This window comes from Lagenorhynchus albirostris, chromosome 20, assembly GCF_949774975.1.
Source record: "Lagenorhynchus albirostris chromosome 20, mLagAlb1.1, whole genome shotgun sequence".
NCBI lineage: Eukaryota > Metazoa > Chordata > Mammalia > Artiodactyla > Delphinidae > Lagenorhynchus > Lagenorhynchus albirostris.
The window spans coordinates 53360572-53388547 of NC_083114.1; the positions used below are offsets into that span (position 1 = coordinate 53360572).

Consider the following 27976-nt stretch of genomic DNA (forward strand, 5'->3'; position numbering starts at 1 on the left):
CGGTCAGCCCACATGGGGGCATAAATTGGGGCCTGTGTTCTCCTTGTCGCTGTTCTAATTCCTGGACAAGAAGGTGGATGGGAGGAAGAAGACACAGCGTGACAAGGGAAAGGAGCCGCTTCCTTGGCCCTTCAGAAGAAAGGTCAAAACACAAGTACTTACGTGAAACTCTCTGCATGTCAAGAAGAGCCAGAGGCTTGGCTGCCCTATGGAGGGAGAAAAAAGAACCCTGGGGCGTTCAGGCGTAGGGGCCTTGCCCGCACTTCACCAGTGCGGGGAGGATCCCCATCAGTCCCGTGTGCCCTCACCCCAGCCCCTTACATCTCTTGAGGTTTGATGACCACCTTCTCACCTTTCCCTTTGGCTGCTGTTCTGCGGTCTCCCCATCAAGTTGGCCCCCCTCCTCGAGACTGCCTGCAATTTTGCTCCCTGATGTCACAGTTCAACCGTGACCAGCCCCAGCATTCTGCTTCTGATGTCAGCAGGGCAAAAGGTGTGCCACCGGACACGCTGCAATGCTGATGCGTTCTGCCCGCCCAAGAGATTCTTTGCTCCAGAGGCTTCATCCCAGGAGGCGGAGCCACTGCTGCACCTGGGGCCCCTTGCAGTGGACTTGGGGGACTCGCATTACCAACCAGAGAGGGAAGATGGCAACTAAGTGGCAGTGGGATCTTGGGCAACTGGTTTAATCTCTCAGGACCATGGTTCTCTTGTGAATCGACAGGGCTGTTGTAGAAGATACTTCAAGGCTCCTTGATCTGAAGTTGAGTGAGCCAAACACTATCTGATTGGTCATCCTAAAGACTGTCGCTTCCCACTGCGGTTCTGATCCTCAGAAGGAAAAAAGGGATGAATGAAGCGGAAGACTCTTTTCACTCTGATAGCTTCTTGTCAGTGTTTCTGCTTCCCAGTCCTTCCAGCCCAACAGGATACATGCCCTGAAAAGTTTACAATATTTCACGCTTTTCCTCCAAAAAGTTAGCTTGATCCCACTTATTGGATAGGAATGGTAAACAGAAGGCATCCTTTTCTCATTTCCTTATCTCAGAGGAAACATTTTCGGCATTTTTCCATTAAGTATGGTGTCTGCTGTTAAGTTTTTTGTAGATACCTGTATCAGATTCTGTAGCCTCCCTTTCCCTCCTGGTTTGCTAAGAGGTTTTGTCTGGAATCGTTGTTGACTTTTATCTGATTCTTCTTCTGCATCATTTGAGATGATTATAAGCTTTGCCTCTTTTATTCTGCTGGTGTGGTGAATTTATATTTATTGATTTTCAATTATTAAACGAACCTCGCATTCTGGAATGAACACTTCTTGGACATAACATGCTGGGCTTTTTATAGATGCTGGATTCAATTTGCTACTATTTTCTTAGGATTTTTGCAACTATGATCACGAATGAGATTGGCCTGTAACTTTCCTTTTATGGAATGTCCCTATCAAGTTTTGGTGTTAAGGTATGATAGCTTCATAAAATAAGTTGGGAAGTGTTCTTTATCACTTATGTGGAATAATAAGATTGATATTACTTCTAACTTAAATGTTTGGTAGAATTCACTGGTAAAACCACCTAGGACTGGAGACTTCCCTGGCGGTCCAGTGGTTAAGACTCCATGCTTCCACTGCAGGGGACGCGGGTTTGATCCCTGGCCAGGGAACTAAGATCCCACATGCCGCTCAGACAAAAAAAACGAAAACAAAAAACCCCACCTAGGCCCAGAAAATCTTTTGTGGAAAGGTTATTAATTACATATTCAATTCCTTTCAGAAATTATGTTGTCTATTTATTCCTGTGTCAATTTTGGTAAATGGTGTTTTCCTAGGAATTTGTCCATTTCCTCTAAATTTAAAAATTTGGGGGGTATAAAGTTGTTCATAATATCCACTTATTTTTTTTTCCTTTTTTTTCTTTTTTTTTCTTTTTTGGCCGCACTGTGTGACTTGTGGGATCCTAGTTCCAGACCAGGGATTGAACCCAGGCCCTCGGCAGTGAAAGGCAGAGTCCTAACCACTGGACCACCAGGGAATTCCCTATCCACTTATAATTTTTCACATAACATGAAATTGGCATTTTAACCATTTTGGTGTACAGTTCAGTGGTACTGAGTACACTCACAATGCTGTGCCACCATCACCACTATCTATACACAAACTTCTTCATCACCCTTGACAGAAACTTTGTAACCACTAAGCAATAATTTCCCATCCCCCCTCCCTCCAGCTCCTGGTAACCTCTAATCTGCTTTCTATCTCTATAACTCTATCTTTCTATCTCTATTCTAGATATTCCGTATGAGTGAAATCATACCATATTTGTCCTTCTGAGTCTGGCTCATTTTACTTAACGTTTTCAGGGTTCATCCATGTTATAGCATATATCAGAATTTCATCCCTGTTGATGGCTGAATAATGTTCCTGCTGTCTCTATATAAACACATTTTGTTTATCCATTCTTCTGTTGATGGACATTTGGGTTGCTTCTACCTTTTAGCTATTGTGAGTAATGCTGCTATGAACATGGGTATACAAATATCTGTTTAAATCCCTGCTTTCAGTTCCCTTGGCTATATCCCTAAGAGTGGCACTTATAATCCTTACAAAGACTGTAGGATTTGTAGTTGTGGCTCCCTTTCACATTCCAGATATCCTTTGTATTTTCTTTTTTCTTGATGAGATAAACTCTCTAGGAGTTTATGCATTTTATTAACCTTCTAAAAGAATCAGCTCTGGGTTTTGATGGTTGTATTGTATGTTTGTTTGTTTTTTATGTCATTGATTTCTGCTCTTCTCTTTATTATTGCTTTTACTTCTTTGGGTTATTCCTTCCTTTTACTTTCTTTATGTTGAATTTGCTTTTCTAAGTTCCTGAGATGGTTGTTTATGTAACAATTTTTAGCATTTCTTCCTTGTAAATACATATGTTTTCCCATTTAAGTATGACTCTTATTGCACCTTATACTAAAGAGTATTATCATTCAGTTCAAAATGTTTTCTGATTTCCATTGTGATGTTTTCTCTGACCCATGAGTTATTTAGAAGCATGTTGCTCAGTTTCCAAAAATACAGATCTTTTCTAATTATCACTTTTTATTATTGATTTCTAACTTGATTCCACTATAATCAGATGTTATGCTTGGATTTAAATCCTTTGCCTTTTTCAAGACTTGCTTTATGGCTCAGAGCGACATGGTCAATGTTGGTAACTTCCACATGCACTTAAAAATTCAGAATGTGTTCTGCAGTTATTTGATGTAGCGTTCTACACATTTCAGTTATGACATTTGCCAATCATGTTGTTAAAAGCATCGGTATCCCTATTGGTTTTCTGGTACTTTTAATACTAAAAGATGTGACAAAATTCCTAGTAGTATTATGGATTTGCCTATTTCTCCTTTTAGTTCTATCAATTTTGAGGCTAGAACATTAGATGCACACAAATTTATAATTATTATGTTTTCCTAGTGACTTGTTTTACCATTATTGAGTTTTTATTATTCAATTTCCTCCTTCCTATTATCTGGGTAGTTATACTTCTATTATTTGGGGGGTAGTTACATGAGAAATTATAACATGCATCCATGGCTTATCAAAGTCTAATATTAAGCATTACTTTAATCTTAAATAATGCAAACCCTTAGAATTCTTCAACTTCATTTACCGCATCCCAACTTTTACTATGGTTGTGTATTTTAATTCTCTTTATATATTTTAAAACTATAAAGTGCTAATAATGCTTAAATGGTCTTAAAGTGGTCTTAAATAATGCTTAAAGTGCTAAGAATGCTTAAATGCTTAAATGGTGTGTAATCTATATATCTATATATATCAATCCATGTACTTACCATTTTAATTCCTCTCCATTTTTTCCTATGTCTCTAGCTTCTAGGGTCATTTCCTTCTTCCTGAGGAACACGTTTTAGTATTTCCTTTAGTACAAGGTCTGCTGGTGAAAAATACTCTCAGGTTCTGGTTGTCAAAGTTGCTTTTATAACATCTTCATTCTTAAAGGATATCTTCATTAAGGATAGAATTCTAGGTTGGCAGCTATATTCTTTTCAGCACTTTGGAGATTTAATTCCACTGTCTTCTGGTTTATATTTTTCTGTTGAGAAGATGACTGTCAGTCTTATTGCTGTTCCTTTGAAAGTAACCTCTTTCCCCCCCCTTCTGGTGACTTTTAAGATTTTCTCCATATTTTGTTTTCATCCATTTTGTTATTTCTATGTGTTTTTATTTATCCTGCTTAGGACTTGTAGTGATTCTTGAATACGTGGCTGCCTTTAAAAAGGGGCTCGATTCTGGCTCAGCATTTCCATCGCCCTGCCTCGTTCTTTTTTTTTTTCCCTACTATTTATTTATTTATTTAAAAAACTTATTTATTTTTGGCTGCATTGTGTCTTCGCTGCTGCACGCGGGCTTTCTCTAGTTGTGGCTACTCTTCGTTGAGGTGCACAGGCTTCTCGCTGTGGTGGCTTCTCTTGTTGCGGAGCATGGGCTCTAGGCCCATGGGCTTCAGTAGTTGTGGCACGCGGGTTCAGTAGTTGTGGCTCGTGGGCTCTAGAGTGCAGGCTCCGCAGTTGTGGCACATGGGCTTAGTTGTTTCGTGGCATGTGGGATCTTCCCGGACCAGGGAATCGAACCCGTGTCCCCTGCATTGGCAGGCGTTTTCTTAACCACTGCGCCACCAGGGAAGCCCTCTACTATTTATTTATTTATCTGGCTGTGCCAGGTCTTAGTTGAGGCACATGGGATCTAGTTCCCTGACCAGGGGTGGAACCCGGACCCCCTGCATTGGGAGTGCAGTCTTAGCCACTGGACCGCCAGTGAAGTCCCTTTGCCCAGGTTCTGATGAAGCTCCCTTGGCCACTACAGCAGCTGCTTGGCTGTTTCCTCCCTGCCTCCAGCATTCCCCTCTCTCTCTCACTGTTCCAGGCATGCAGTGGCTGTGCAGCACATGGCAGCAAATAAGTGGACGTTTGCTCGAGCCCTGATAGAAGTGACAGAGCTGAGCAGCACATCCTTTCTGCACCTGCCAACCACACCCTTGTCCAACTTCGGGGTCTAGTTCAGAACTCTGTGGAGACTCCCGAATCCTCCCCCCTCCAAACACCTGCTTACTATCCATCATAACTGCACAAAGCAGGCATGTTTTGAGGATGTTTAGCTCTTTGATTTGCCAACTGTGAGACGGTGCACATGCAAAGGTTATCAGAATGAAATGTGAGTAGAAGCAATAGCCCAAACTTAGACATAAAGTGATCCAAGAATATCCAAGGGAGCTTGCTCACAATCTCCTTACAAGTAAGCTAAGAAATACAAACTATTGGTCTTCTATTCATTTTGTGTTTTGTTAGAATTAACAGAAAACGGACCAGTTAAAAAATACTCAAATTTAGATATGAGTTAGATTTGGAGCTGCCAAATTTGACTTGGGGAAAATAAACACAGAGGAGGTAAGAGTCACAAAAGCAAGCCCACGAGGGCAAAAGGTACAACTCACAAGGGCAAAAGCGCATGGAAAACAATGATCTCAATGAAAATATTTTTACGTGAAAATGAAAATAGAAAAACGATTGAATTGCATTGTATAGAAAGCTGACCAAGGAATTAAACTGGCTAAATAGAGTAACAGTTCACTCCAGGGGAGAGCTTCACTGATGAAAATCCTTCTGTGTGGCGTGATTCTTATAAAAAATTTAGCTCTGGGCTGCCACCTGGGCTTTACGACGGAGCGGATTCAGTCAAACTCAAATAACCTGTTGTAAACAGCGCCGTATGGAGCCTCCAGCAAGCTCCAACAGGAGACTCACCGTGCAGACTCCAGGGTGTTGGAACAGAACCATGACTCCTTTTACAGGTAACTCTTCTTCTGTTGAGGAATAGCTCCAGCTACCTAATCAGGGGCATCAAGTGACCATGTGGCCTGAGCTGCCCATCACAACCCACCCAGCCAATCTGAGGAGTAATTAACACAGCCCAGAAATAGACGTGACTGTCTCTCAGACCTGGGAACAATGACTGTTTGCAGTGTCTTGCGTTGCGGGGAGGATACGATCATCTTTGTGTAAAGAGTAGTTGCATCTTGGGACTTCCCTGGCAGTCCAGTGGTTACGACTCTCCGCTTCCGCTGCAGGGGGGCGCGGGTTCGAGCCCTGGTTGGGGAACTAAGGTCCCACGTGCCTCGCGGCACAGCCGAAAAATTAAAAAAAAAGAAGGAAAGAAAAGTAGTTGCGTCTTGTTACATGGAAGCACAAAGCTGTTCTTACGAAGTTCAAATGTGCACAGAAGCGTGCTTATGGGTGCGGGGCAGCCACAAAGGCGGCAGAGCTGCTGTTAACTCTCAGCCCAACCCACCCGGACTGCCCTGTGCTGCTGGGGCCGGGAAGCTGCTGAAGGCATCCTGAGAGGGAGACGGCAAGGCTGGAGGGGAAAAAGGAGACGTGGCCCTTCCTGTTAGAGAAACCACAGCGACGCAGCTTTGCTCCGGCGGCAACAGCTGGTCCCAGCACTGTGGTTCCTTTGCGGTTTTCCGCGCTCCCAGCAGCAGCCTCACTGAGCCCTGAGATGGCAGCATCCCTCTACAGGGCCCCCCCTCCCAGCCTCGACCGTTTAATGCCAGCCTCTTCCCTTTGCTCCCCAGTCCCGGGAGCGATAACTGTGTCCTGCGACCACTACAGCTGTGACACCTGAGTCCCCTGGGCCCTCTCCTTTCTCCACCACCTGTCGACGACGGCTGTGGTCTCCCGTCGGAGCTGTTACGGCCACACACCTTGCTCAGTACCTTTCTGTGTACACACCACCTCCCCAGCTGTAAGCGCCCCATAGGAGGGACGACCTAACGCCTTTTGAGGATCCCACACCCCGCCTGATGCCTTAGGGATCAATACTTGACGTGCTGGTGACTCGATTCTCACCTCACGTTTCTTACCCCTCCTCTTCCTTGCAGAGAAAATGGGCACCCCGTCCCTTATTCTCTTCCAGGAAGACTTTTTTCCCTTGAAAACCACCTCATGCCCGCCCCCTGTCTCTTTCCGGCTCTCTGGTGGGAAGCCCATCTGTCCCCTCCTTCTGTTTCTGGGCGCTCTCTGGGTCCTTTCAGATGCAGTCAAATGAAAGCCAGGAGGAAGAAGGCCCAACACCCCCTCAGGCAGTTTTAGCAGCAGGAGAAATCAGGGCTTTGTAAGAAGCCCTGCTAGAAAAAGGTGCAGTGAAATTCATCCCGAGGACAGCATGACAATCACCAATAGTGACTGACAGCAGGAACCCAGGAGCTCGCAGTATCGGAAAACATACACCAAAGGTTTCAAGATTCAGAAGTCTGTTTCATGTCTTTATTGACCAGAGAGAAAAAAAAAAGGGGTCACAGCATTTCAGACTTTATTCAAACACACACATGGTAACAAAGGGCACCCACAAGTGACAGGCATGGTCCCTAAGGCCTGGCTCAAAGGCCATGCTGGAGGGTGTGGGTGACTTCTCAGCCCTACTCCCTCAGCATCTCTGTCCCTTCCTCCTCTGCACCTCACGGACACCCCTGAGATCAGTTAAAATTGTGCAGAAACTAAGTTACTCTAGAGGAGGTTGGGCCCTGCCTCACTGCCAAAAAAGAGCAGGTTCTGAGGAGAAGATGGAAGCGGGCTTCGGGGTCATCACTCAGGAGACGCCAGGCTGCTCCCTGGGTCTGGCCTGCATCACCCACGGCCTCGGACCTGGGCAGGGAAGGAAGCAGGGAGACACTCCCCACGTGGCAGCCCTGGGCAGCTGGAGAGTGTGGGTCACTGGTCATGTGATACCCCCCAGCCCATGGCCAGACCTCTGCCTGAAGTTACTCCCCCGGAGGGAGAAGGCTTTCAAGAAAAAAACACCAACTAGGTTCATAGAGGGTTTGGGTAAAACACTTTTCCAGAAACCTTAAGAAACGAATCACTCTCAGATTCCTGGAGCATTGGAACAACTGAAATTGTCATGGGGTTGCCAGGAGGAGGGAAGCTTGGCGAAAGGCAGCCCTCTAGTTCCTCAGATCACTTAGCAAGGGGCTCAGCAGTCTTTCCGCAGGCTCCACGGTGGACCTCTGAGAAGCATGATGAAAGAAACAGTGCATCCTGAGGTGCTGGCCCGCGCCTCCTCGCTCCTCCTTGCTGGCTTGGGACCAGAGGCTGACCATCAGGTGAGCCCCAGAAAGCAAACCTGATTGGCCGCGAGGCCCCACATGCAGCTGCTTTCCCTCCTTTCAGTCCGACGGTTCTTACTCAGATCGGCCAAACAGCACCTCGCCCATCGCTCTGTGCTACTCAGGGCAGCTTTTCCTTGACTCACTCAAAATCTTTTTATTCCCTGAAAGATGACAGGATGGACATCTGTCACCTTTCTGAAGGGGTGACTGTTTTTATTGTAGGTAGAAATTCCTCTAACGTTTTACAACTGTAAAAATCCTGGGCTCGGGCCAGACTTCCGAGGTGCCGACGGGCACGTTCACGTTGGTGCGCAGACATGGCGTGTCAGCAGACGCCCTGGATACACACCTCTACCCTACTCTACACAGACACATGAGGGCAACGTGCGAATCCTGGAGAAGGGTTAGGCCACCTGGGCAGGGGCAGGTCACAGGCTCGGAAGACATTTGGCTTAGTCGATAGTCATTTCCAAAACACCATGACCCCAGACCCACGCAGTAAGCAGCTGAGCTGTGGAGCAGAGAGAACCTCAGCTTTCAAGGCGCCCAGGAGCCATGGGCTTGAGGGGCTCTTATGGATGGAGCATTCCCCACGGGCACCTCCCCCTCCTCCAGACCATCTGCCACCCTAAGAAAGTCACCCGGGGCAAAGTCAGGATTCTCTGGTCCCTTTGCGTTCCACGACTGCTCATCGAGACTCAAAAGCTTAGAGAGTCCAGTTACCAGCTCCGAGGGCACAGCCCAAAGGAGGGCTTTCCTCCTCTGGGTCCAACAGCGTTTGATCCTCGACGCGTTGGCACTCCACAGAAAGAAGTGGTGGTGAGGGCTAGGTCAGAGATGGGGGAGTCCTCAGACTGCCCAGCAAACCCACACACACTATGGGGGATGGTGGGGGGTGGGGCTCACTGACGCCGCCGAGGTCAGAAACCAAGAAGAGACACAAATATCGCACTTTTGGTCAAGGCATTTCCAAGAGACGATCACAAAAATGATACCACTTTTGGATACGACAATATAACACATTTGGCAATTTTCAAAGAAAACAGCCGGCCCCACCCCAAGCCATCGAGGGTCCAAAGTCCCTTTACCCTCAGCCCCAGTTTAAAAAGTCAGGGAAGGAAGATGGGCCAATGGAGGGCAAGAAAAGGCTGCAGAAGCAGTTACATCAACTACCTAAAGCGCCTGTCTGTCTGATTTGGCGCAGGTGCCGCCTGCCTCAAACCTCTTCTTGGGGAGAAAGCAAGCTATCTGGGGGGTCCAGGCTGCTGGAGACAAATGACGCAAAGCTGAACATGGTAGCAGCTGGGTGCCCCGAATCCAGAGCTGCGATCCCCAGTCTCCAACCACCACCAAGGACATCCTATCCTCCCCCTCCTCCAAGAGGCTTTGTTCATAGGAATGTGGGGTACTCTGGCAACTCTATCCAAACCTCAGTTCAACAACCTGAAGCTAGAACCCTTTGCAACTGCTGCGTTATTTGGGGGTGCATGGGCCGGGAAAGATGGTGTTACAAAGCGGCTGCTAATGTCCGACGTGGCCCACTCAGGTGGAAACATGGCACGGCGCAGGGAAAAACCTCTTCCTTTGCTCCAGCTTCCTTGAAGCACAGCATATGTGCAAAGACCTAGGCCTTCCTCTTCCCCTCCCCCTAGCCCTAGATCAGCTCCAGCTGAGAACCCGGCCCAGCTGCTCTCATAAAGATTTGTTGTAACATTGGCTAAGAAAACAGAAGCAGGTACTGAAAAGGTATTCTGCAGCCGGAAGCGGCCTCTGTCTTCCGGTTCCTGTGGGTGGGGCTGGGGTTCCTTTGGTTTTGACCAGAACACTTCTCCACCGGGGGGCCAGGCTCAGCTTTGCTTTGCAGTAGCTCGGTTACTGTACAGGAGCAAGATTTAACTTCACAGAGGTGCTCTGCTGGGTTGCTCTCTCGTCGGTTAGGACTCCGGACTTTACATCCGAGATCCTCTCTCCTGAAGAATCTGGAAGGGGAAGGTGGGGAAGAGGGCTGAGGCTTGGAGGCTGGATGCAGACTGCTTTTGGGCGGTGGTTGCTTACCGGACCGCCAAGGGAAGAGAAAGAGCCCCAGAGCCGCTCTCCACTGGACCCCACGGAGCAGCACGACAATCGCTGTTACCCCAGGAAGCCAGGCAACCGCCCCTGAAGCACTGCAGTTGTAAAAGACTTTTGCTGAACACGGCCAGGCCTAAGTTTACGTGTTGTTGGACCACTTCCCCTGTGAGAAAGGACACGGTCCGGGCTCACCACATACTGATGATTTAGAAGCATGTATGTGTGTCTGTGTACGAGGGGGCACAGTGGAGGAAAAAAGATAACAGTGTGCAACTATTTTCCAGTAACTTCAGGGCGTCAGGGGGCGGGGGGAATCACAAAGGTAACCAAACACCTTTTCTCTTGAGATGGCAGAGAAAGAGAGAGAGAGAGAACAGTTTCAAAATATAAAGGTAAAATACTTTCCAATTTTGAGTTTCAGAATTCTCACCTTATAGTAATTAATGGCCATAAGCTTTTTCATTGATTTGACAGAGGCTGGGAAAAGACTACCCTATTTTGGTTCACATGTCCTAACTAAAAGCCTCTGTCACTGCTCCAAAAGTCCTGATTTAATTTACAACAGTCAGGGGCTCCCCTGGTGGCGCAGTGGATAAGAATCCGCCTGCCAATGCAGGGGACACAGGTTCGTTCCCTGGTCTGGGAAGATCCCACATGCCACGGAGCAACTAAGCCCGTGCGCTACAACTACTGAGCCTGCGCTCTAGGGCCCGCGAGCCACAACTACTGAAGCCCGTGCGCCTAGAGCCCGTGCTCTGCAACAAGAGAAGCCACGACAGTGAGAAGCCCGCACACTGCAACGAAGAGTAGCCCCCGCTCGCCGCGACTAGAGAAAGCCTGCGTGCAGCAACAAAGACCCAACACAGCCAAGAAAGAAAAATAAATTACAACAGTCAAAAGGCCAAAATGAAGGGGAAATGCAAAGCTGGCTTGAGAAGGAAAGGGAAGAACCTGTGAGCAACAGTTCAGGCAAGGCCTGCGCAGGGGCTGAGAGCAAAGGGTCAGAGACGAAAGCCGGGTGAAGGAACTTACCTTTGCCTTCTCGCTCGGCTCAATGACAATGCCATTGGTAGAATTATTTAATTCTCTGGAGACAACACAGAGGAATTCTGCCTGATCCTCATTTCCATAGTTATAGGAAGATCCGATGCTGATTAGCTGATAAAACAAGAATATGGTGAACATACAAATAGTGATCTTAAAATATTTAAGTGGCACACAAATCAAACCCTCCTCCTCACTGAACTTTTGTTGTTTTGCTGCTCAAAGGAGGAAGAATTCTCTGGGTCTATCAAGGCCCCAGGGGATAACTGGATCCCAGCTGTGCACCAGCCTTCCCCAAAGAAAAGTGTGAGTTCTGCCACTGTCCCCTCACCCAAGCACTTGAACCAGTGCCAAAGGCAGCAGCCAGGATTGATACGGTCACATTATTCCTTCTAGCAAACATTGAGGGGAAGTAGAATGCTTCTGTGAATGAAAACGGACACTTGCTTCAGCCAAAACACCTACACAGAGCTGGCTCATCTTTAAGCAGAAGTCCTAGACAGGAGACCGGAGCTCGGGAGGCTCTGGAAAGCACCACGCGAGAGTCACTGAAGAGCTGCTCAAGCCAAATGCTGCTGGAACTTCTAACCTTTTTGGTGAATTGAACTCAGGCTCTAGTCTAAAGAGGAAATACGGATGCAGAGAGGGAGAAGCTGAGCCCGAGGGTGTGGTCATCCTGGCAAGTCCGCAAGGCCTCAAGTCGGGAGACCATGGCTGACTTGCTGTATGACCGGGCTGTGGACACCTCAGCCTTCCTGGGCCTTAACTTCCTCCTCCGTGTAATGGAGTCAAAGGGAGCAGACTTGGTCCTCCCACAGCACATCAATAAGATGAGAAAAACAGGATAAATTATTCATTAGTTTCACAAAGAATAGTTTTAAAAAGTTGTTATAGGGACTTCCCTGGTGGCACGGTGGTTAAGGATCCACCTTCCAAGGCAGGGGACACAGGTTCAATCCCTGGTCCGGGAAGATCCCATGTGCCGCGGAGCAACTAAGCCCGTGCGCCACAACTACTGAGCCTGAGCTCTAGAGCCTGCGAGCCACAACGAAGAGTAGCCCCCGCTCGCCGAAACTAAGAAAGCCCGAGTGCAGCAATGAAGATCCAATGCAGCCAAAAATAAATAAATAATTTTTTATTAAAAAAAAAGTTGTTATAATATCCTTTGTCTTTGAAACTTTATACCAGGGAAAAAATACTTCTGGAGTGGAAGTATGGTGACATTTTGAAGAATACCTGAACAAGAACTAGGCTGCCACATACAGGTAGCACTGATTCTGCAGTGGAGCTGAGTGTGAGGAATCATCCAGTATTGGTTCTGAAGACAGAGACACCTGTGTGTTTGATCTATAACATAATACTGTTAACACAGAGAGTAACTGTTATTTAAGAAGGTAAGCTTATGGTGACAGTTCAGCTGACCTCTTACACTCTACCTAAAAACAGGCATGATTCATTGAATTTATAACACAGTCATTCTGTTCATGCTCAGCCTCCCTTGAAGACAACAGATGAACAATTCTGCCATCTAGTGGAAGAAAGCAGTAAAATCCTGGCTCTCAGACACTTTTGATGCCTCAGTCAGGTCACAAGCACAAAGCTAAAGAAGAGAAACCCAGAGCGAATGGAAAGGACCTCGCCATCCTCCTTGATGTCTGATCCCTTCACATCACAGCTGTTCACCACGCCGTGCATGGTGGATGGCGCACATACTCGGAATGATGAAGATCTGACCCTGGGATAAGCAAAGGGAGGGTTGTTGCTAAACCCTAGTCTTCTTTAGCTACTTATTCTAGAATGTGTCAACAAAGCACTTTTTTATTTAACATCTTTATTGGAGTATAATTGCTTTACAATGGTGTGTTAGTTTCTGCTTTATAAACACAGCACTTTTGAAAGGAATCCCTCTGAGGGAAAAAAGCCCAGAGAGGCACTTTCAAGCCTAAACAAACTGGCTGGCTCTCTTTGGGCAGAACCACGCGGAAACTCTGGATATGAAGCTGGGAGACACAAGCCTACCCTCAGCTCTCCCCAACTCATCACGTCCTACCACGCAAAGAGTCCACGTGGAGCGGCTCTTTCTCCGTTTTGGAACAGGATCACACCTGGCCCCCACCCGACTCCCAGGGTGATTAACTGGCTACAGACGGTGACTGGCTCCGAGACTGAGATATAGGGCTGCTCCCACGAAAGAAACATTACCTGTTCGAATTTCCAACCATCAGACATAGTGGACACCATCTGCGTGAGCTCCTCTTCTTGGCACTGCAGGACTCTGTACACGTGCTTCACGGGGCCCTGTGACAACCACACACAGACTTTGAGGACCGGTTTCAAGGGCACAGCAGTTTGCAGCTGCCTCGGTGAGACTCTCCAAAAAATAAAGATTGGAAAGGAGTTTGCTTGGAATTTTTTTCTTGGCGGCCACCCACTATCCCCTTTGCAAGCAGCATTGTAGTTTTTCAATAAAAACTTACCCAAGAAGAAAATAAGGGGTCCAAGAACATGAATAAAATAAAATAATCCTGAACTCTGGAGGGATGAATCATGTGAGTGACCATATGCTGATAAACTGAAGACTTCATCTATTTCCCAAAGTAGAAAATAAGAGTAAAACTGCTCTGGACAAGAAAGTCACATTTTCTTCTTCAGTCACTATAGCTGACATACATGCTGAAAATGCAGACCATATCTTGGTTTATCCAGATGATACCTTATATATGGGAATAATACATTAAATAGGGACGCCATAATATACACATGTTCAAGCTATTCTACCCTCTGCTGAAGCTACCTGGAAGTGTTTCAGTGTTACATGGTAACATTCCTGCTATAGACATGTGTACAATAAAAAAATATTTGGTCTTTGTTCCTGGTTCCTTGCACAGACCTCCTAAAACCTTTGGAAACTCGAGTGACAGAAGTGTCTTTTGGGGACTTCCCTTGTGGTCCAGTGGGTAAGACTCCTCGCTCCCAATGTAGGGGGCCCGGGTTCGATCTCTGGTCGGGGAACTAGATCCCACATACATGCCACAACTAGGAGTCCGCATGCCGCAACTAAAAGATCCCTCATGCTGCAACCAAAACAAACAAACAAATAAATAAATAAATGGGGGGACTGTCTTTTGTATGCTAATGAGCTGGTCACCAGAAAGACTGAGGGAGTTTGAGGATTAGAACTTTCAGCCCCATCCTGTGACCCTGGGGGAAGGGGGAGGGGCTAGAGATTGAGTTCAATTACCGAAGGCCAATGATATAATCAACCTTCCCTACCAAACGGAACGTCCTGAAAAAAGCGATGGGGTTCACGGAGCTTCCAGGTTGGCAAACACAACCGTGTGTTGCGCAGCTGGGGCCTGGCACGTGCTGACTACACGGGGACAGAGGCTCCTGTGCTCAGGACCCTTTAGGACTTCACCCCATGAATCTCTCCATCTGGCTGTTCATTTGTATCCTTCATAATAAACTATAGTAAGTAGAGCATTTCCTGAATTCCACGAGTCAGTCTAGTAAATTACTGAACGTGAAGGGGGCATTGTGGGAGCCCCTGAATTTGTCACCAAGTCAGACAGAGTGCAGGCGGCTGGGGACCCAGACTTATGACTGGCATCTGAGACCCGTGGAGTCTGACGCTGACTCTGGGTGGTCAGGGTAAGGACAGGATTGAACTGTTGGTCACCCAGTTGGTGTCAAAGATTCAGAGAAAGGCCATTTGCTGGCCAGACTCAACTCTCTAGAACGTAAGTTAGAACCGAAAGCCAAAAGGCAGAGCAACTCAAATCGATGCCCCACGGCCGCAGCACTAAGGCCCCTGCACTTCACTGACACTTGTGATCTGGCCCATGGGGGACGAGACGCCAGTCACGAGAGAGCCAGGGTGGCTGCAGGGAGGCAAGCTCGCCAGATGGAAGTTCCAGTTCCCAGAAGGACAATTACAGGCGCACAGGAGGACTCGGTATTTAGCAATCTGGGACCATTCAGTGTTGGGTGCAAAGCTGCACACTCACTGCCCATCCCAGAGGGCATAAGGCACAAACAGCAACCCAGGTTCACAACAATGACTCCTGGTCATGGAGAGAGGGGTCAGTTATGTTCAATCGGATTTTAAGGAAATATGGGCTGTTCCCTTAAGAATGATGAAAACTTAACACTTTTTCAAAAGGACAAGCTGGCTTCAGCTACCTAGAAAATTCATTTTAGAACAACTTGGGGAATACTGGAAAAATAAAAGCAGCTACTGATCACCGAGTGCTACAAGCCCCGAGTGTGACACCCTTCTCATCTAGTCTTCACTGCAGTCCTGGAAGGCAGGTGTTGGCTTCCTTCTACACATGGGACACTGGTGTTCGGAGCACAGTATCTTGCCCAAGCTGTACAGCGATTAAGTGGATTGGAGGTAGAGCTGGGACTTGAGCCCAGATCGGCCTGACAACATTATAATCTTTCTTGTATACTTTGTCCTTCTAAATGAGGTACAGCTACCATTAAACAAGGTGCTAAGGTAAAAAAAATTTTCTTCCATGTAAAATACAGGACAAATCTTCTGACAATTCCAATTACTCTAGCCACGCATTTCGGAAACAACCAGATGTCTTATATTGTAAGATGGAGAGCATCCGAAAGACCTGAGAGTGGCCACAGCTGTCAAAGTCCCAGGTATTTAAGATATCTGTGCTGCCTCTTTTTTATTCTCTTCCAAAGTAAACCACTGGTGCTCTCAAATGCACCAAGATTAATCACCTAGCAAAAAATACTACCAAGGACGGCAGAGTAATAGAATGGTGGCAGCCAGTAAAAGAGATGTGAGGTCACTGAGAAAGGGCAGAGTAGGTCCCCCACATCTTGGGCTTCGCCCTATCGTCTGCCATGTGCGTCTCCTTTCAAAGCAGACAAGTTAAAGGAGATAACGTGTTTGAAGGGACAGCCACGGAAATCCACACTCAGCCTTAGAGCCACTTGGGACAAATGCAAAAGGGGACGTCATTGAACAACATCAAATCCATTGCCCAGAGTTCCACTAAATAAAGAGGACAGATGGAAAGATCAATTAACATCAAAAGGGTCTTGACATTCCTAGAATAAAAAAGCTTCCAACTGGGTATAAATCCACAAGCCTCAGAATCTAGAGAACTAATTAACTGCTGTCATCAAACAGAAATCTAACGATGCTCTCAAGGAATTTGCTAATGGCAAAGAACTGAGTGTTCAGGGGCCATGATTCGAATGGTTTCAAATGACATACTCTATGGTACCATCAATATTTATATTAAGCAATCAAAGGGGTTTTTTGGAATGTGGAAAACTGAGGATGAGGCAATATTCTCAGAACGTCTGATCTATTAAGTGTCTATAATAGTGAAAGATGCCATGTAAATATACTATGAGATGGCAGAAAGACTGGTGACACTAGATCATATTTCATATGGTAATCTGCAAACCAAATACAAGTTCATCTTTGAACATTAAAAAGAAGGCTTTCAGCCATTGGGCAGATGTAAGAGAACTAAATGAATAAGCCTTTCTACCTTTGCAAAGTGCTAGAGATGAAATGTATAGGAGAGTTCATTTTTTAGCACAGGTGTCCGTTATTCATCCAGATAATTCCATTTAGAGCCAGAAAAATTTTGATATCTGAAGTCTTACACAGAAAGAGCAAGGAACTATTTTTTACTTTTGAAAAGGAAAATACTGCCTTCTTATTTCAAGGAAAATTCTATATTGCAATAGATTAGATCTCAAGGAAGCGACCACCACCGGTATCTGATGGGATAAGAGGCAAGTCATGCTGGAGTCCAACTCTGCCCCGTTACTGCAGCTAAACTCTCTTAAAATAGAGCCTAAATACACGAAAGGGAGTGTTTGTGTTTCTTGCTAGACTTTAAGCTTCTTGAAGGCGTGGACCTTCTCCTATCAGTTGGGGTCCCCAGGGCCTAACAGAAGCTATTGTGGCCACTTACTTAGGACACATGATGGGTGACGAGACATGAAATGAGGTAAGAGTGCCTCACTGCCTTCCGTTCTGTTCTCAAACTATGTGGCAAATTCTGTTTGATTTTTGTTACCATATCTACTAGGTTAGCATAAAAATCCAGACTTCATAATAAAAAGAGAAACTTGACATTATTTTCTTCGAAGCATGATTCGCAAACCACTTGCAAACTCTATGCCATGACTGGTTTCAGGAGGCTGTCAGGAGCTCGATGTGACACGGCCACAGGCTGAAGGCTGGTCCTAATAAACAGAAGCCAACAGGCGGAAGCAAGGCCTTGTTTGGCCTCCACATGGACATGAAGGGAGACAGATACTCCGCCGGAAAGAACAGGCTTTGAACCTCAAGTGCAGTGGCTCCTCCCACTGCCAAATGGAGAGCGGCCACAACCTCCCGCTCTCCTAAGGGGACACGGGGCTGTTTCGTCTACTTTGTGATTTCTTCTCCTCTGTTTCCTTGTTCTGAACAAGGCTGGCAGAGTACACGCTGTCTGTCTGGCAGACGGGCGGTGTTCCGCACAGAGACCTCCGGCTCTACGGGGAAAGGCAGGGCTCTGGCCATCATCCAGAGATCACATCATCCATTTCAAGTCACACCCAGACACATGGACAAAGAGAGCCACTTGGGATATCTTCCCCTTAAGAGCTCAAAACCCATTACCTGTGAAGTTCTGTTCTCGTTGTCCCGTATCCTTTCCTTAACAAGTCGCACGAGAGACGCAATGTTATAAAACTCCGCTTCCTCCAGCACACCTAGAAGGACCAAAACTGTAGTTAGATGTGTGTCAAGTCCCCAGAAAACGGCAGGAAGAGGCTGGAGTTCATGAGCTTGCTAAGAACTCTATCTTTCAAATGCAAGTCTAGTCTAACTCCTTCAGCCGGGGAAACGTTTCTTTGCTGTTTGGTGTGCACCGTGACCTCTTCCCCAATGGCAGTGAGTCAACAGTGCTCTGTTTACTCCGTTTCACCCCTGCAGTTTCCCACCTGGCACCTTCCCCTGCTCTCCCTGCACCTGCCCGTGAGCTGCAGGACACCTTTACCATATGTCACTTAGTTCCTGGAACTAGTCCCACTGGACAACTCTTGAGCTTGCAATTTCTGCCCAGTTTGTCCTAAAAATGACCAAAGGTCTGTGTGTTTGTGTGTGTGTGTGTGTGTGTGTGTGTGTGTGCGTGTGTGTGTGTGTAAATTTATGTGGACCAAATTTAACAAGATGCTTATTATTTGAACAATATAAGAGGCAGTCATTGAAAGAATCCCATGCATAGGACTTCCCTGGCGGTCCAGTGGTTAGGACTCGCAGCTTTCACTGCCAAGGCCCTGGGTTCAATCCAAAAAAAAAGAATCCCATGCTAAACAAAATCAAAGGCCTGGGCTTCCCTGGTGGCGCAGTGGTTGAGAATCTGCCTGCCGATGCAGGGTACACGGGTTCGAGACCCGGTCTGGGAGGATCCCACATGCCGCGGAGCAACTAGGCCCGTGAGCCACAACTACTGAGCCTGCGCGTCTGGAGCCTGTGCGTCTGGAGCCTGTGCTCCGGAACAAGAGAGGCCGCGACAGTGAGAAGCCCGCGCACCACGATGAAGAGTGGCCCCCGCTCGCCACAACTAGAGAAAGCCCTCGCACAGAAACGAAGACCCAACACAGCCATAAATAAATAAATAAAACAAAAACAAACAAAATATCAAAGGCCTGAGACAGGATAACTAAATGGGATGTGTGACCCTGCACCAGGAATAAAATTTGCTATGAATACCGTTAATGGAACAACTGATAAAATTAGAATATAAGCTATAGTTAAGGTGTTCATCAATATTAAGTTTCCTGAATTTGATAACTGTATTGTGGTTATGTGAGAGAATGTCCTGTTCTTGAGAAGTACACACTGCAGCATTAAGGGGTGAAGTCTGTAACCTAGTCTCAAATAGTTCTGAAATAAAAACTAGAAGAGGGAGAGGAAAAAGAGCGGGGAGGAGGAAACAGAGAATGTATTGTAATGCAAATACGACCAAAAAATGTTAAAAATTGGTGAATCTGGGTAAACGGAGTTCTTTTCTCTAAATCTGAAATTATTTCAAAATGAATTTTTTTAAGGCATTAGAAAAGATGCTTCAGATTCCTCTTTTCAAGAAACAAGAGTACCCATGAGTTGGTAATTGCTGAAGCTGGATGCTGGGTGGAATTTACTGCACTATTCCCATTACTTTGTATGTGTTTGAAATGTTAAGGAGGAAAAAAAGGGAGAGTGATTCCTCTTGACTGGTTTTAGCAGCAGTGTTCTGCAGCCGCTTCATTAATTAGCACGGCCATTACAGCTTTCTCACGCAGAGCTAAAGCTCCGAGGTCAGGGTGCCCTGGCTCTAGGGGCAGGCCCCAGTCTTCAACGGAATGCCTCAGTGAGACCAAGATAGCCTTTTATTTTTTATTTTTATTTTTTTTTAACATCTTTATTGGAGTATAATTGCTTTACAATGGTGTGTTAGTTTCTGCTTTATAACCGTGAATCAGCTATACATATAAATATATCCCCATATCTCCTCCCTCTTGCGTCTCCCTCCCACCCTCCCTATCCCACCCCCAAGACAGCCTTTTAGAAAGATGTCTAGACCCACTTACGGTCCAAATGCTCTACAAACCAAAAAGATGAGTCAAATAACGATGCACCTGACAACGGGCTGGAGAATGAATTAGGTCAGATGCAAAAATTTACAAGGAAGCATGAGACCAGTCTTAAAAGAAATGAGGCCAAGCCTTTATTATTATTTCTTTTACAGCTGCAAGTTCAAACTAAAATTGAAAGTACGAATAGCTAAATGTCAGAGATTTGTTGCTTCAGGCTGTGGACATTCACGGCTAGCAATAAGTAAATGTAAAAAGGGGTCCTGACAATTCTGCAGGTTCAGAAAAAACTCCAAAGCTATCTCCAAAGCTGAGCTACGTAGCTTCCTTCTCCCGAAGGAGGCTGAAGCGAACCGAAAGGGGCTCCTTCAAGACCCTCTCGGACGAGACCAGGTAATTGGAGGCTCCCTATTTATTTTCGTAAAGCTTTCCTACACTATCTACTGCACGTGAGTTTGATGAAAACCTCAAAATTCAAATCTCGGGACTTCCCTGGCGGTCCAGTGGAATGACTTCTCGCTCCCAATTCAGGGGGCACGGGTTCAATCCCTGGTTGGGGAACTAAGATCCCACAGGCCGCACGGCGCGGCCAGAAAAAAATAAAATAAAATAAAATAAAATCTGTGGGGAAAAAAAATTTCAAATCTGTGAAACAGCTTTAAAGATTTAACCTGAACTTTGAAAACGCCCAATGCAAACATCATTCTTACCTTCTTCTGCCAACTCCTTCGTAATGATGAGCTTCCCATGGCGGAGGTAGTTCAGGATAGGACCAAAGTAGGTAGGGTCCCTGTCAATCAGATAGGCCCCTGTCTCGTCCTGTCAACCAAACATAAGGGTATCACTGTGGAGCTTTCAGGCTAAGTCAGGGCAGGGTTTCCAGCTCTCTGTCACAATGCACGAGTGAGAGGCCAAGTTTTGCTAGATATTTATCACAAACTATTGGCAAGAAGCCTAGCTTTGTGTATCTTGTACTTCAAGATCATTTCAGGGAGGGTGTTACAGATGTACAGTCATAGTCATCATCTAGGCATTAACCTGAACTTCTAAAATTTTTACTCTGACGCAATTACCAACATTCTTCCTTTGGGATACTTGTTATAAAGAAACCGAGGAAGAAAATGCCATAGTTGCATGATCTAAATTTTTGCTTGAGATGGACATTCTGACTTCTCTATTGTGCCTCAATCACATTCCTAATTCTAAGGAAACCTCTGTTCAGTTGGCAATGCTCCAGAACTCAGGGCCAACAACCGTGGGAGTCTGCATTGGCAGCTGTAACTCACACACTCCAGATCTGTGCCCACAGGAAGCTTGGCACAGCCAGGACTTGGCTCTGAGCAGTTTTAATCCTACTCATCTTTACAGTAAAGGGAACAAGAAGAAACTGGCTTCTACTGCAACAAGGACAATTTGGGGTAGATCAAATAATTCCTTTAGAATAAGCAAGGTTTTGGAAACTCTTTAAAGTAAGGGCAGGACAGGTTTCCTTCAATCTGAGATTTATTACAGGAGAGGCAGGAGATGAATAAATGAAATCAACCAATGTTTACCCAACTCTAGCTCTGTTGCAAGGTAACAGCTAAGTGCTCTATGGGATACAAGGCGCTGTAAGCAATGATCAATGCTTTTAAGTCGGAAACTAAAAGATGAACGTGTAAAGTTAAAAAAACAACTCAGACAACAGCTCAAACTGAAAACGGGTTAGGCGCCTTGTCACCTCTCAACTCTCTGGTTAGCAGCCATGCAACTTGCCCAACAGCACTCTCTGGGTTTCATTTTCCCTGGTCTTAACGGGTCAGCTTAGGTTTGCACTGGCAAATGACAACCTCTTTCCAACGAACGTATCTGATCTCAAATATCGACCTAAAACAATGACAGTTACCAGACAGGAGCTCAGGGACCAGGACCACAGGAAAGAAGTGTGATATCATGAGAAGCACTTCCTGCAGCTGTCGAAGCCATCATCAGACCCAGGCTTTCACCCAACTTGGCAGAGGGGTCCGAGAGGAAGTCTGAGAAAGCTACAAAGATGCCTTAGCTCACCCTGACCCAGTTCTGGATGCATCTGGCACAGGCGGTGAGGGGCTGACGAGGAGCCAGGGGAAAACTCATGCAGACCTGAGGGGCTGGGATGAGAGGTGCAGAGAGGAATACGGAGAAGGGGTGTGGAATGGGTTCTCGTGGGTGAAGGTGGGCACAGTATGGGGAAGGAGCCGCTGAGAACGAAGGGTGGCGTCAGAGAGAAAGCCCGCGTGCGCCTGAGGATGGGGGAGAATAGCCCCGGGGGTTAGCCTGGCGGGGAAATAGGAGGAGGAAGGGGTCCCGGCCCGAGATGCCCGCCAGTGAGAAGCGTGTTGCAGGAATCGGGGGACAAGCCTAGGAGGAACGAGGGGGTCTGAAGGCCGGGGGCGCGCCCGAGGGCGGGGCACACCTTGTCTGAGTCCAGCTCCGGGTCCTCCTGGCAGCAGAGGCGGCAGAGAAAAGACTTGGGCTCCCGGCCTAGGGTCTGCCTGGTGGTCACGAAGTAGGTGCCGCCCACGTTCAGCCGGACCCAGCGGGCGGCTCCACCGCCCCCTGCCCGCTCGGGCGGTCCGGGACCCGGCTCCAGCGGCTGCGCGGCGGCGGTGGGCTGGCGGCCGTGCCCGCGGGGCGTGGGGCCAGCGGGGCGAGGGCTGGGGGGCCCGCGACCCGGGCCGCCACCGTCGCCCAGCCCACTCCCGCCACCCCCTCCCAGCCCCGCCATCGCCGGGTCCAGTTGCAGCTCCGCCATCTTGGGCCGCCACCGCCGCCGCCGCTGCCCGCGCGCCGCCGGGCCGGCCCATCTCTTGGCAGGGAGAGCCGGGCCGGCCCATCGGCGGGGGAGGGGCCGGCGGAGAGGGACGGGAGCGCCCCCAACCAGCTCCCGGGGACCCTGGCAGTAGAGGCTAGGCGCCCGCCTTCGGGGACGGGACTTCCGGAACCAGCCCCCATCACCATTGGCTGACCTGAGAAATAGGGCCCGCCCCCTTGGCTTTGGGGCTGGCTGAGGGGAGGATTTCCGGTGACCCACTTCCGTTGCTTGGTGTTGTGGACTGTGGGCCGCTGGGGTCGGTGAAGGTGAGTGAGGTTTGGGGCGTTAGGTCCGACCCCAGGGGGTTCCTCTGCTCTGCCGCCTGCAAACCTCGGCCCGACCCTTGTCGCCGAGGACGCCGGGCCCTGCGGTTGCCCTGCTGGCAGTGTCCCGGCTGTAGATGCTGCTCCGCGCTCCCTTCCTTTCCCCTCCCCCGAGCGCGAGGTCGCAGGGGCCAGTCTGTGACCCCGCCGCGTCTTAGGCACTTCCACTAACCTTGTCTCGTCCAGCCCGGCCGACTTAAGTAGTCCGGTTTGGAGGCTGCGGAAACGTTGCCGGGAGATCGTTTTAGCTTGCTGAGTGACACCCAGCAGGCTGGAGGGCTGTGCCCTTCCCTCCTGAAGGTTTCAGCATTCGAGCGTGTGGAGCTTTCAGAGCTTCTCAAGTGCAGGGTTCATTTACCGATTCAGCAAATATTCACTGAGCACCTCCTGTGCAAGATCTGTTCTAGGCGCTGGGGATTCAGCAGTAAATAAGAGACAGCAATCCATTTATGAAGCCTATCTTCTGTGCTTGGAAAAGTCTCTGTAAGGGCACTTATTTCTCTGGTGTATTTAAAGAGATGCCCCTCACCTCCACTCCAGGAAACATAAGCTATCCTGAGAGTGAAAGGAAGCGGCAGGTGTTGGACACGTGTCTTGAGATCCTGGGGAAGATTTCTTCCATCTTCCTTGTGATCCAGCCCATAACTTGTAAAGACCTTTGACATTTCAGTCTTTTTCCTAATGTTTGACATTGATCTTATTTAGTTTAAGTTGACTATTTTCCCATATTCTATCCTGGTTTAAAAAAAAATGGCTGTAATCACTTTCCATCTTATCTCACATTCACACATGTATTGAATACCTTTTTTAAGCATATTGCCAGTATACTCAGGGTTTGTGCTAACACTGCAGGGGATCATCAGACATGAATAGGAAGGTGCAGGTGTATTACTAATCTGACAGGGAGCGGGTAGAGAGCCCCTTAAGTTTGTATAAGATTGTAGAGCAAATTGATGTGCACAATTACCTCTGATATTTTTAACAGGCTTCTTAGGTAAGCAGGGCTATTATCCCCATTTTTCAGGTGAGGAAATTTTGGTCGAGAGTCTGCCCTATTTAACTAAGCCTTGTTGAAATGGGGGTATGTGTCAGGTTCTATGCACTGGAGAATCAGTGAATAAAACGCAAACTGAGTGGAAATGCATTTAAATTATTTTATGTAATGCATGACTGTTGCATTACCAGTATTTCCAAAGGTACATGGAGTGCAAACACTAGAGAACTGGGCTTTGATAGGTTAGGAATTGGGGAATAGGGGGAGGACCATCTAGTGGGGAGAGAATATATTTATATGCCAGGTTGCACACCTTGAATTTGAAAAGGTAAATTGTCCTCTTTCTGATTTAGTAATCCTAATTCCTTTAGTTGACAGATATACCCACTCATATGATGCTGAGCTATTTCTGAAATACCTGAATGTTTCTAAGATGCCCTTCAGACGATCCTCTCCAAGAGTCCTGTTTTGATCTGACCAGTTTTATTTTCTAGGCTCTCCAGATGGCTGGACGGAAACTTGCTCTAAAAGCCATTGACTGGGTAGCTTTTGGGGAGATCATACCCCCCAACCAGAAGGCTGTTGCTAACTCCCTGAAATCCTGGAATGAGATCCTCACCTCCAGGTCAGTACCTTGCTGAGAGGGAGCCTCTTAACCTGTCACTTAATGTGGAAACAAAATGTGCTTTGGAATTACACATGAATTTTTGATGTTCTTCCGGCAGAAAGTATAAAGAAATCCATGCATTTTCCAAATACAAGTAATTTTTTTTGCATTCCTTTGATCTCCCTCCAAGGGAAGAGTGTGATGATAGCCCCAGGCCATAGGAATAAGGAACAGGGAGATTGCTGTGTGAATTTTTTGTTGCTCATGGAACAATCTTAACTTTTGCTTTTCTACGTGATCAGGTTGGCCGCTCTGCCTGAGAAGCCACCTGCCATCGACTGGGCTTACTACAAGGCCAGTGTGGCAAAGGCTGGCTTGGTGGATGACTTTGAGAAGAAGGTGAGACTTCAGGCAACTAAAGTTCTGGTCTTGTAACACGTCCTGCTTGGGGAGCAGGACGGTGGACAGTTACACATGCAGGATGACAGGGAGGAAAGAGGGGTGGAATTAACACCCAGAATCCAAAGGAGGCTCAGGAGAGATGGGTGTGGCCAGAGGTCTTGTGATGATAGATTTAAATGGTAAATAGGTGCAGAGACTTCAGGGTCTCTTCATTCAGCTGGTTTCTTATCCAAGGAAACAGTATGGCAGAGCCTTAACCTGGGAGCCAGAGGGCTCTTGAGTTGGATGTTTCTGGCCAACTCTGAGTTCCTTCTTAGCTCCCCACCTGTCTCCTTTTAGAACAAACGTAACATTATTTTTCTATCCTTTTACTGTTTTCCTCTTTTCTCTGCTGTCTTTTTTAATGTCCCTTGGAGCTGTGATCTCTTGCTCACCTATCCTCTTCTGATGTTAAATTTCAACATCTGTAGTTTGTTGATTCAACAGTTGCTTATTGAGAGCCCACTCTGTGCCAGGTGCAGTGCTAAGTGCTGGGGCCACAACACTAAGCTGTCTTCTAAGGAGACCATCTCCTCCATCTCCATTATGCAAACATGACTTAGGCCAGTCCACTACGGTTTCTTTTAAAAGAGAAATCAGGGGACTTCCCTGGCGGTCCAGTGGTTCGGACTTTGTAAAGCTGTCTTCTAAGGAGACCATCTCCTCCATCTCCATTATGCAAACATGACTTACGCCAGTCCACTACGGTTTCTTTTAAAAGAGAAATCAGGGGACTTCCCTGGCGGTCCAGTGGTTCGGACTTTGTACTTCCACTGCAGGGGGCACAGGTTCAATCCCTGGTCAGGGAAGTAAGATCCTGCATGCCGTGTGGTGCAGCCAAAAAAAATAATAATAATAAATAAATTTTTAAAAAAGATGAAAATCAAAGAGATTTTATATATTTATCATTGGAGAGCGTTGTTACACTGTAGTAATTAATGCTGAACCATAGTGTAGTGAAACCCAAAGTAATGCATTAGAAAAAAAACAATAATTTTCTAAACCTGTGATCTGGGTAATACAGAGTTGCTACTCAACATCTAATAAAGCTCTTACTTTCTATTGTGAATTATAGAACACTACGTTTCTTTGGCCGTGTTGGGTCTCTGCTGCTGCGCGCGGGCTTCCTCTAGTCGCGGCAAGCGGGGGCTACTCTTCATTGCGGTGCGCAGGCTTCTCACTGCGGTGGCTTCTCTTGTTGCGGAGCAAGGGCTCTAGGCATGCAGGCTTTAGTAGTTGTGGCATGCGGGCTCAGTAGTTGTGGCTCATGGGCTCTAGAGCGCAGGCTCAGTAGTTGTGGCGCACGGGCTTAGTTGCTCCATGGCATATGGGATCTTTCCGGACCAGGGATTGAATCCGTGTCCCCTGCATTGGCAGGCGGATTCTTAACCACTGCGCCACCAGGGAAATCCTAGAACACTACTCTTTATAAAGCCATATGTTTTTAGGGAAACTTAGGAGTGACATAGAACTGATAAATGTGTAAAGTAAATTTTTCTGGATTTTTGTATATAATCATCTCTAGAACTCTGGACACTGAGGATTCATTATGCTGTGGTCAACTTCAAATACTTTCCAATTCCAAGTATGTCAGTGAATGAGCCTTGTCTTTTACAAACATATGCCAAGCTGGGCAACATCAATGGATTTTCTAAAAATAATGTAAACGTCTTCTGTTCAATGTTATTTGAGTGCAATAAAATGCAGAATTCTTAAAAAAAAAAAATCAGAATTTCTTTAGAACTGCAGGGTTCTTTGAGGTCATCAAGTCCAACTCTCTTTATCAGGTGAAGACACTGAAGCTCACTGTAATAAAGAATTGTCCAAGGTCTCCAGTTAGTTAGTGATGGGGCAGAGAAGAACCTTGAGCTTCCATTGGTAGTCTAGTACTCTTTCCACTACGACGCCCTAGATGCATGCTGGTTTCCTCCCTGAACGGAGAATGTGTTTTTATACGCTCTATTACGATTAGCAGCTTTGAGCCCTTTTGGGGGGCTCTTGGTTATATTAACGACAACGCACTGTCACTGTTTTGTAGTTTAATGCCCTGAAGGTTCCTGTGCCGGAGGATAAATATACTGCCCAGGTGGATGCTGAAGAAGAAAAAGATGTAAGTATTGGAGGCTCTTACTTATTCTAAAATTCTCTTAATTCCTGACAGTTCTGTTTCTTCCTAGTAAGGTTAAGGTGGAGTGACTTTAAAGGATCAATAAAAAGGAATGAACTATTAATAAACGCAGTAACATGGATGAACCTCAGAATAATTATGTGAGTGAAAGAAACCAGCAGAGGAGTACATACTGTATGATGACGTTTCTGTAAACAGAATTTCTCCCTTCTCTTCAAAGGTGAAAATTTGTGCTGAGTTTTTGTCTCTCTCTAAGACCAGGATTGAGGAATACAAGAAAGAGGTGAGGATGAGCCTAGGCCTTTGCTTATATTTCCTCTCTTTCACGGCCACACATCTTTCACCTAGTGGGGGTAACCTGCCTTGGATTCTTTTTTGCATCTCTGCAGCCCTATTTATCTTAACACAGTTCCCGTCTTTTTCTAGCTGGAGAAGATGAAGAACATCATTCCATTTGATCAGATGACCATTGAGGACTTGAATGAAGTCTTCCCAGACACCAAATTAGATAAGAAGAAGTATCCCTACTGGCCTCACCAGCCAATTGAGCAATTATAAACTTGAGTCTGGGAGAAAGCTCTGGCCCTTGAATTATAAACTCTGGACATTAAAAATAATTATATAGTGCTGTCTGTGTCTGCTCCTTTGCGGTTGAGATAGTTAAACTCTGGAGTTACCTCACTGGGAGCGGAGTTTTTGTTAAAATGGAAAGGTGTGCCTATAGGTGTGTGCTGTTGCCTAATGGTGAGGGCCTG

The 27976-nt window shown here is 46.8% G+C and overlaps 2 protein-coding genes across 5 annotated transcripts; one reads left to right on the top strand and one right to left on the bottom strand.

Moving 5' to 3' along the window:
• Positions 1 to 7302: 7302 nt before the first annotated feature.
• On the bottom strand, positions 7303 to 22889 carry KCTD2 (potassium channel tetramerization domain containing 2). 4 transcript variants are annotated; one of them, XM_060135247.1, is made up of 7 exons: positions 22620 to 22889; positions 22330 to 22500; positions 20606 to 20714; positions 17938 to 18029; positions 13491 to 13586; positions 11277 to 11402; positions 7303 to 10153 (listed from the first exon to the last, which is right to left on the bottom strand). In XM_060135247.1, exons 1-7 carry the CDS (start codon positions 22872 to 22874, stop codon positions 10124 to 10126), a joined length of 879 nt encoding a protein of 292 aa, XP_059991230.1. In that variant the 5' UTR covers positions 22875 to 22889; the 3' UTR covers positions 7303 to 10123. The 4 variants fall into 4 exon arrangements, 2 of the variants coding, with proteins under 2 accessions (XP_059991230.1, XP_059991229.1); XR_009537698.1 differs by adding an exon at positions 11754 to 12888 and having other exon boundaries at positions 10140 to 10153; positions 22330 to 22856; XR_009537699.1 differs by adding an exon at positions 11754 to 13023 and having other exon boundaries at positions 10140 to 10153; positions 22330 to 22856.
• Positions 22847 to 27848, top strand: ATP5PD (ATP synthase peripheral stalk subunit d). The gene is made up of 6 exons (XM_060135276.1): positions 22847 to 22994; positions 24540 to 24670; positions 24955 to 25051; positions 27132 to 27203; positions 27442 to 27504; positions 27648 to 27848. The coding sequence occupies exons 2-6, from the start codon at positions 24549 to 24551 to the stop codon at positions 27777 to 27779; spliced, it is 486 nt and encodes a 161-aa protein (XP_059991259.1). The 5' UTR covers positions 22847 to 22994; positions 24540 to 24548; the 3' UTR covers positions 27780 to 27848.
• Positions 27849 to 27976: the final 128 nt, after the last annotated feature.